This window comes from Cynara cardunculus (assembly GCF_001531365.2).
Source record: "Cynara cardunculus var. scolymus isolate 2C chromosome LG 4, CcrdV1, whole genome shotgun sequence".
NCBI classification, from domain to species: domain Eukaryota; kingdom Viridiplantae; phylum Streptophyta; class Magnoliopsida; order Asterales; family Asteraceae; genus Cynara; species Cynara cardunculus.
This window is the reverse complement of record NC_037531.1, coordinates 17,663,725-17,673,170: the sequence shown is the minus strand read 5'-3', so window position 1 is coordinate 17,673,170 and position 9,446 is coordinate 17,663,725. Positions and strand designations below refer to the sequence as shown.

The window sequence follows — 9,446 nt, the reverse complement described above, 5'->3', positions numbered from 1 at the left end:
ATCATATAATTTTTTTCGAAATTTATTTGTACCTTCGAATTTATATTTATATTTAAAAAATAAAAACATTATCGTTTTTTCAGTATCACATTAAATCATATTATAATATCGACCGAGACAGAATAAAAAAAAACATTAAAAATGAGATTATCTCGCTGCATTGTGCGAGTACCCTTCTAATGTGTGTGTGTATATAGGGGGGCATACCACAAGCTTAACGTGGCGTAAGAGACAAACCTTGAGTTACGATGCATCATGGCGGCTGTTGCGATTAGCCTTTTAGAACACAGGACCAAAATCGTAAAATCGATTTTGAATGGGTAAAAAAAAAACAGATAAAGGGACAAAAATGCCACCCGTTTAATGGAATTTTTAAACAACCATTAGAGGGAATGACCAACTTCGAACGTCTTTACAAACCACGATTGCCATCTTGTAATTTCGAAACTACACAGATAAAAAAAAAACGTTATTTCCAAAAAACCACAATTTCCAAAAAGCCCACAAGGAACAAATTTGTAATTTACTATAAATTATAAATCCACATTTTAATAATCTACAATAATTTTGCCACTCCCAATGGATCTTGTTTCTTGCCTCTATACAAGCCATGCTTGTAATTTTTTATTTAATTATTAAAAAATTCATTGGATAATACTTTAAGTAAATCTTTATTTTTTAATAAATTAATCTGAATATCCAACTTGTTATACGAGCCAACTAATCCAGGATGACCACCTGCTTCGCGGATGTCCCAGAATCATCGCATTTGAATCTTCATGTCCACAAGTAAATTTCTATTTTGGTCCCTTTCGTTTGTTAAAAGTAACGATTTTCTTCGATATTATTTCAAAATTACAAGATGATAATTAGTGATTTGCAAAAAAGAAGTCTGCATTTCGTCATTCCCTCTAATGACTATTAAAAATTCCGTTAAACGATAAGGTATTTTAGTCATTTTATCGACTTTTTTTTTGTGTTTTACCCAATCAAAAACCACAAAAACCAAAATCATAAAATCGATTTTAATTGTATGAAAGAGAAAATGCCGAAAATGCCCCTCCATTTACGAAATTTTTTAGCAGTCATTAAATGGATGGACCAAATCTAGATATTTTTACAAACCACAATAACCATCTTATAATTTTGAAATTGCATAGACGAAAAATATTATTTCCAACAAATCGCATACCAGAATTTGTTATAATTATATCATGAAGTATTGTAATTGGCTAATTTTGTAAGATGTTCATTTTTGGTCACTTATACATTTTTTTTATCTAGTTTTATTAAATATGATTTATTTATTAATCAGCTTAACAAACATATCTTTGTTCTAAAAAATGGGAAAATTGCATGAAAAAGTAATGCACTTTAACTTGATTCATATTTTGAGTAACATACTTTCAAAACTTCTATTTTGGTATCTAAAATGTAAAATTTTAAACATTTAAGTACCTGGAGTAACCGATTGAAAGCTAATTTTAGATTAAAAAAAAGGACTAACTTTAGATTAAAAAAAGTCATGTCAATAACCACGCCAGTAAATAATACTGAGTTGGATACCACAACACTCGCCACATCAACATAATAACCGGTTAATGTTTCAACTGGATACTTAAATATTTACAACTTTACACTTTAAAAACAAAAATGAAAGTTCTAAATATACGTTATCTAAAATAAAAAATAAGTTAAAGTATGTTATTTTTTTATTTAATTTGTAAAAAAAATAGTATGAAGTTGCATCGACCATTGTACAAGAAATTAAGGGAAAGGTACAAGTGATGAATGCAAGGAGAGGTATGGTCATAAAAAGGCTGCATGTTGTGGTTAGGAAATTGTAACTGAAAAAGTAGCAACCTTTTTGAAACATCCTTTTTTTTGGCAAAAAGCAACAAATCATGGAATATAATCCTCGTAAGTTGTTTTGTTATAATCACCACCTTTTTGCATGTGATCACACTCCCTCCTTCCTCTATCCCTTTCTAATTCTACACGCGGCCATTTATTAATAATACATCTTGTAAATTGTATGAAAAAATAACGTATTTTAATGGTAAGTGACATAACAAAGATCAAAAATCTTACCTGTATTGTTTGTCATGTAAGAGACATTTAGGGGCTGTTTACGAAATGTTTATTCGGGTAAGTGAACACCAAGTTAGATAACCTTACTGGTTGAATATGATAAAGACAAAAAATCTTGCTTGGTAAGAGAGAGACATTGACCAAAAGTCTTATCTGGTAAGTGAGAGCGACGACTCTTACCACGGTAAACGCTACAATACCGTTTTTGGTGGACTAAATCATACCCGATAAGTAAATGATAATATTAAATTTTATCGTTAAATATTTATCAGTAAATATTTGATAAACAATCCCTTACAAACAACCGATAAACATTTGATAAAAATTCTTTTTTTATTTCTATTTGTGAGCGAAAAATTTAACATTGAATTGAATTGAAGACAATTTCCCTTGCAATAACTGGCCCGTTGCCGATCTTTATCACTTTCTTGATGCGCGTGAGTTTACTCGCATCACCTGCGCGTGGGTCTTTCTTTCCACGCGTCTACATTATTTCGTATATTCCTACTTTCATCTTTCTTCTTTCTTCTATCTTCTCACACATCCCCCCGCGCGCGCTCTCTCTCTCCATTTCACCCTCTGCAACGGCCAAATCGCCGGCCATGAACCCGCAGGAAAATGAAGACGACGACGCCATGGAAGCTCAAACTCTCCAAGTAATCGAATCTCTCATCCATTCCATCTCCCACACTCAATCCTTCAAAGGAAAATGGTCTCTAATGGAAACAAAGCTTTCCGATCTCAAAACTCAACTCTCCGACGTCTCCGACTTCCCTCCTAACTCCATCTCCGCCGACCTCCGCCATGCTCTCTTCCGTACACTTTCCGACGCCCTATCACTCTCCCTCACCTGCCACAGCCCCAATCTCCCCGCCGGCAAACTCAAAACCCAAAACGACGTCGACTCAATCTCGGCGAAACTCGACAACCACATCAGAGATTGGGAGGTTATAACCAGAAGCGGTGTTCTTCACGACGACGTCGTTCCGTCGCCCGTCTCGAGGGAGTCCGTACGAGTTGAGTCGAGAAATTTGATAACTCGATTGCAGATCGGTTCCGGTGAGTCGAGAAACTCGGCGCTCGACTCGCTTTTGAGGTTAATAGGAGAAGACGATAAGAATGTTATAATCGCCGTCGCTCAGGGAGTAGTTCCGGTGCTTGTACGCCTCCTGGATTCCGGATCTTCGCCGGAAATTATCGAAAAAACGGTTACCGCAATTGCTAGGGTTTCAACCATCAATTCGAGCACAAAAGTATTAATGGCGGAAGGTCTATTGTTGCTCCATTATCTCATTCGAGTTCTCGATTCCGGCACCGGAATCGCCATAGAAAAAGCTTGCATTACGCTTCAAGCTTTAACTCTTTCAAAAGAAAACGCAACAGCAATTGGATCTAGAGGTGGTATTTCATCGTTACTCGAGATTTCTCAGTCCGGTACACCGAGTTCACAAGCAGCGGCCGCCGCCGTTCTCCGGAATTTAGCCATTTTTTCCGATACCAGAGACAATTTCATGGAAGAACACGCCATCTCTGTACTTCTAACTCTAGCTAGCTCAGGAACTGCAATGGCCCAAGAGTATTCTATATCCTGTTTAAGTAATCTCGTTAAGGAAGACGACGATATGAAATTGTTAATTGCTCGAAAAGGTGGAATCGGAAGTCTGAAAAACTTCTGGGATTCCGCCATTGTTGGCCGGAGTTTAGAGGTCGCCGTTGAGTTCTTGAGCAATTTAGCCTCCGATCAACGTCTGGTCGAATTCATCATTTTAAACGATTTCTTAAATCGGTTAATTATCGTTTTAAATTGTGGGGTTTTAGGGGTCAGAATCCATGCTGCAGAAGCCATTTTCAAGATTGGATACAACACAAAAACCAGAAAAGAATTAGGCGAAAATGGGTTCATTCCGCCATTGATAAGAATGTTAGATGGGAAAGCCATTGAAGAAATCGAAGCTTCATCGAAAGCGTTATCGACGATCTTGATACACCCAGAAAACAGAAGGATTTATAGGAAGGAACAAAAAGGGATAATGAGTGCTGTTCGTCTCTTAGATTCATCAATAACGAATCTTGATAAGAAATATGCTGTTTCGATTCTAATGTCTCTAACCCATTCGATGAAATGCCGCAAAGAGATGGTGAAATCAGGGGTTTTGTTGCATTTACAGAAGCTTGTGGAAATGGACGTTGAAGGTGCAAAGAAGTTGCAGGAAGTCATTAATGGTCGGAAGTTATGGGGTGTTTTCAAAAGATCACCAAGAACACCATGATTCTTGAAACAAACCTTCATGTATGTAGCAAATCACACTTCTTGATCTTTACTTTTTCTTGATTTTGATCTTGGTGTTCTTGTTTTTGGGGAAATCGCATAAAATAGGGAAACCCATCAATCAAATTCACTTCAGGGGTGTTTTGGGATTGCCCGTGAAAACAACTTATTGACTTATTTCGGTGTGGTATCGGTAATAAGCACTTACAACTTATACCGGTGTCAAACTGGTAATAAGAAGTTTTTGAAGAAGTTAAACTATTCTAACTTATAATAAGTTGATAAGGACTTTTATAGAAAAACATAAGTTGTTTCAAATAAGTAATCCCAATTAGTCAGATGCGATAAAACTGATTTCTACAAAAAATTGAATCTTTACGGAAAAATTACGCAAATATGCAAGACATTTGTGTAAACTCGGCCTAAGAATATAACTGAAACGTGGCTAAAAAGTGAAGTCGAAGAGATTGACTATTTTGTTTGATTTCTCATTAATTTTTGGTGGTGGTTGTGCTATTTGTTCATACATTTATTGGTAGGGAAGTATTGAAGTAGATGCAATTTTTATTAGTGTTAAAAAGGGTTGATTGTGGTCAATATTTGTTTGGTGACCTAACATAGACTAAAGTTGTAAGTTTTTCTACCAAAATTGACTTAATGACATTGACTCTATCTTTGCTTTCATATGATGAAATGTTAGTTAGGTTCTTTACAAAATGCTTACCTGTAAGTGTTTACGGATAAGAGTCACCACTCTCACGTTGTCTGGTAACATTCTCGGCCACATGGGCGGACCTGTGAGGGCCTGAGAGGGTCCTGTGTATCCGCTCTACCGATTCTTGCAATTTTCTTTTGAGGTATGAAATGTGCTCTCACTAAACTTTGAAGAGTGCTCCGGAAGATGAAACAAGAAAACAGAAAAAGTCACTTGAAATCAATCAAAAAACTTAAAAAATCCCTTGAAATTGTGGAATTTAGCTAAAAATATATCAAACGACTATGCGGGCGTGTCTCTTACCCAATAAGAATATACTAAGTAAGCAGGGGCAGACCCACATGCATAGATACGGTGGCACGGGCCAATGCTACATAGTTCCGTCGTAAAAGGGGAAAAAATTACGTTTTTGAAGGCTGTCACTATTTTATTTTGTTGGGTGCCACCATATAGTTTTTAAAATTGAAATGTAAACACAAAACTTTAATGGTAAATGCTTCTACCGTTGTACAAAAGGCATAGGTTTGAGTCCTACAGTCGGTCAAATTTGTTGTTTTTTAACTTAAATTTTGATCTTTTTTATACTTTCCATGTTTTAAAAAAATACATGTAAACCGAACTCGAACATGTGTAAGGCAAGGAACTAACCAAAAGATTTATACTAATATTACGAGAAAAGAAAATAGATATTTTTTATAGTCAAATTGTAACATCACTTAGATTTTACCACAAGAGTGGTGCCAGATTGGTTTGAGCTTGACTCCAAAGGTCAAAAGTGCCTGGAGGTCCCAGGTTCAAATCCAAGAAGGAACAAGAATCCTCTTGTGGCCACAGATGTTCAAATGCGGTGACACCGGACTACCTGCAAAGCACGTGGTCGTCCTGGGATTAGTCAGTTTGCATAGCGGGTTGGATATCCAGGTTAATTAAAAAAAATTCTAGGTTTGTCTCTGCAGATAAAAGTCTTTTTTCTCACTTTTTTTTGAAGTATATATAATATTTATATACAACAAATAGAACAAATAAACTTACACACCCTTCTCTACTTTGATGAAGTTTGAACCTTGACCTCCTAAAAGGCTAAAGACTCACATACCGCTAGGTCAAAGACCATTTGATCTTTTTTTCTCACTTATCAGATGAAATTTTTGGTCATTGTAATGTTCACGACATCTGATAAGGTAATTAAGTCATTAAATGCTTATCTGGTATAAGTTGTTGAGTATGACAGCTTATTGCACAATACATTAAGACACATGGTAAAATATTAGATTTGATGAACAATGGCATGTGGTTTGTTCTTTAGATTTTGTTCCATGCCAATATTTTATATTCCCGTAGAAATTCTTTCTGTTTCATTAATCACAAATTCTAGAAGCGGATCCTTCACGAAAATAGGCGCCTTTTTCCTTTCGGGGTATCTGAGAATATGTTGAACTCATCGTATTACTTTTAAAAAGTGCCATTTTGGAGAGAAATGATGATCCAGAGGAGAAATGGTTTAAGTCTAGCTGATGTAAGACTTTAACACACTCTCTCGAACAAATAGCTGGACGGAAATAGATTTGTCTCAACGTGTAGAGAGGGGACAAGACAGTTGAGATGAGTATAGAATGCCCCAGAGCCCAGAGCGTCGAGTCCTTCGACTCTGATACCATATGAGAATATGTGTAATTTCATCAGATTTCTTTCCAAAAGAGTCCTTTTTGATGAGAAAGTCGGTTCCAACATATAAACGAGAAATTGTTCAAGTCTAGCTGATTTGAAAAGTAGGTTGATTTGTATACATCACACCTTCAAGACTCCACATTTGAACAAGATATATCTGATTCTTTTGATTTGATTTATGCATAATTATACAAAGAGTAAACTACAATTTGGTTCATGTGGTTTGTTGGAAATAACTATTTTTGTATCTCTACAGTTTTAAAATTACAAGATAGTTATCATGGTTTGTAAAAACGTCTGTATTTAGTTTTCGTTTCTAACGGCCGTTAACAAGTTCTGTTAAACGAAAGACGTTTTTGTTCTTTTATCGATCTTTTTTTTACCCGATTAAAATCAATTTTACGATTTTTGGTCATTGTGGTTTCTGGTTGTGAATAAGACAAAAGAAATCGAATAGAGAAAGAAAAATCCCTTTCATTTTATCGGAATCTTTTTACGACCATTAAAGGGAGGGACCAAATCCAGACTTTTTTACAAACTTAAATGACAATCTTTGTAATCTTGAAACTACATGGACCAAAAGTGTTATTTCTAACAAACCAGATGAACCAAATTTGTCATTTACTCTTACATAAAATATAGAGTAAATTACATTTTTCGTCCCCATAGTTTGTTAAAAATTATGATTTTAGTCCCTGTATTTTAGAAATTATGATTTTTATTCCTATGGTTTGTAATTTATTATTGTTTTTGTATTTATGATCTACAATTTAATATTGTTTCGGTCCCTATGGTTTACAATTCTTTACTGTTTTGGTCCCTTGTACTTAAAGTAAAAAATTAGTCTAGGGATAAAAATAACAATAAAATATAAATCATAAGAATGAAAATCATAATTCTTAAATTATAAAAACGAAAATCAAAATTATTAACAAATCACGTGGACAAAAATCACAATTTACTCATAAATATATAATATAGTTATACAGTTCACTTCAAGTCGAGAACTTGAGGACATAGTTTCAGATTTTGTTTTATTCTCCGTCCCTTTCGATGCTAATTTTACAGTTTGTTGTGATTTTAAATCATATATCAGATGATTTATAAATTCAAAGTTAAAAGGTTCCATTGGTCAAAGATTTTGAAATAATTTTTTTAACCCAAAACATTTGTTTTTTAAAAGGTGTTAAAGTCTGAAATCTTATTTCATTTCTGATTAATAAGAGATGGTGTTGAAATCTGAAATATGAATCAAGACTGTTTGTTTTTGTAAACTGATAAATTTGTCTTAATTTGTTTAAATTGTTTATTTTATTCATTAAAAAATTATAGTGTTGAATTTATAGATAAATTTATACAATTTCACATATTTATTAATGATCATCACGAAATTTACATCTAAATTATATAATTAACATTCATTTCAATGAAAATATGTCATTAACGGTATTTAACACATTTTAAATCATATTAAAATACATCAATTGAGAGAGGTGATGATCGATTTGGTAAGGACCGATTGAGAGAAATGATCGATTAAAGTTAATCAATTGAAAACATCATTGGTGAGAGTTTGGAGAACAATAAGAGACAAATAAAAAGTTAGTTTACTCTTATCAGATAAGATAAGAGAAGAATAAGACATAAATGCCTTTGAAAAATTGAAAAAACAAATCAGACAAAAAAGACCGATAAAAGGTTTTTTTTTTTTTTGAAAAAACAAAACAAGGCTTTATGGGTTGTTTGACAGTTGTTCAGAATGATTAATAGACTCTCATGATTAATGCAAAATGAAATATAATTGTTTACAATGAAATTATGACTTTTAATGGTTACAAAACCATTGAAAGGATTCTAGAATCATCAAGAGACGGATTTTTTCTTTGTCAAACAAGATTCACCTCTTAACGATTCAGATGCTGCATCTTAATGAAACTATTAAGAGGTAAACAAACAACCTCTTAGACTGCATGCTTTTTAGTAGGAATTAGGGTTGATTTCATAAGGATGAGATGAATGTAATTGAACAAATTGTTGAACACATAATTTATCATTTCCTCTCCACAAAACGAAACCAAAAATGCGAATTTGTAAATGATTTGGTTTTTTGTTTGATTTGATGGATGCTATACAACGTTGTTAGTTTCTTCATGATCAAATTGATTTTTAGTTGAAGAGACTTCGAGAGTGACGACACTGGAACCACACGATGAAGAAGATGAATATGAACTTGAAGCAGGTTTGTAATTCGTATCGTTTCTCGTTAAATCTTGACGTTCCGTTGAATCCGATTTCTTCCCGTTATCATCTTCGATCGGTTTTCGACTTCTTTTGTTCAATAATACATGACACAAAACCCAGTTTCCCATTTGAATCCAAGATTTCTGCAGGTTAAAACAACATCAAAACCAATGAGGGTTATAATATATATATATATATATATATATATATATATATATATATTAACGATAAAATGTAAACCACCCATATTTGTACAAACTTTGCAAACCATCTTGATTCATTCATTTCATTGTTTAATCTTATGAAATTTTTTCATAAAATTGTTTCATATAATATTTTTTTTATAAAGTTGTTTCATATATGGTTATGAAATTTTAATGAAACTGTTTCATGTATTTCTCTAAAATTAATATAATGAAGATGATATTTGCAAAGTAAACCCCATATATATATATATATATA

The 9,446-nt window shown here is 33.5% G+C and overlaps 2 protein-coding genes across 2 annotated transcripts in view; one reads left to right on the top strand and one right to left on the bottom strand.

Annotated features, from left to right (window-relative positions):
* Nucleotides 1-2,693: 2,693 nt before the first annotated feature.
* On the top strand, nt 2,694-4,483 carry LOC112510958 (vacuolar protein 8-like). The gene has a single exon (XM_025116310.1). The coding sequence runs from the start codon at nt 2,694-2,696 to the stop codon at nt 4,359-4,361; it is 1,668 nt and encodes a 555-aa protein (XP_024972078.1). The 3' UTR covers nt 4,362-4,483.
* A 4,273-nt stretch (nt 4,484-8,756) lies between these two features.
* Nucleotides 8,757-9,446, bottom strand: part of LOC112511489 (NAC domain-containing protein 83-like) — a 2,453-nt gene continuing 1,763 nt past the window's right edge. Inside the window, exon 3 of the mRNA XM_025117124.1 lies at nt 8,757-9,127. Within this exon, the coding sequence (XP_024972892.1) occupies nt 8,870-9,127 (258 nt within the window). The 3' untranslated portion in view covers nt 8,757-8,869. The remainder of the gene's footprint in view (nt 9,128-9,446) is intronic.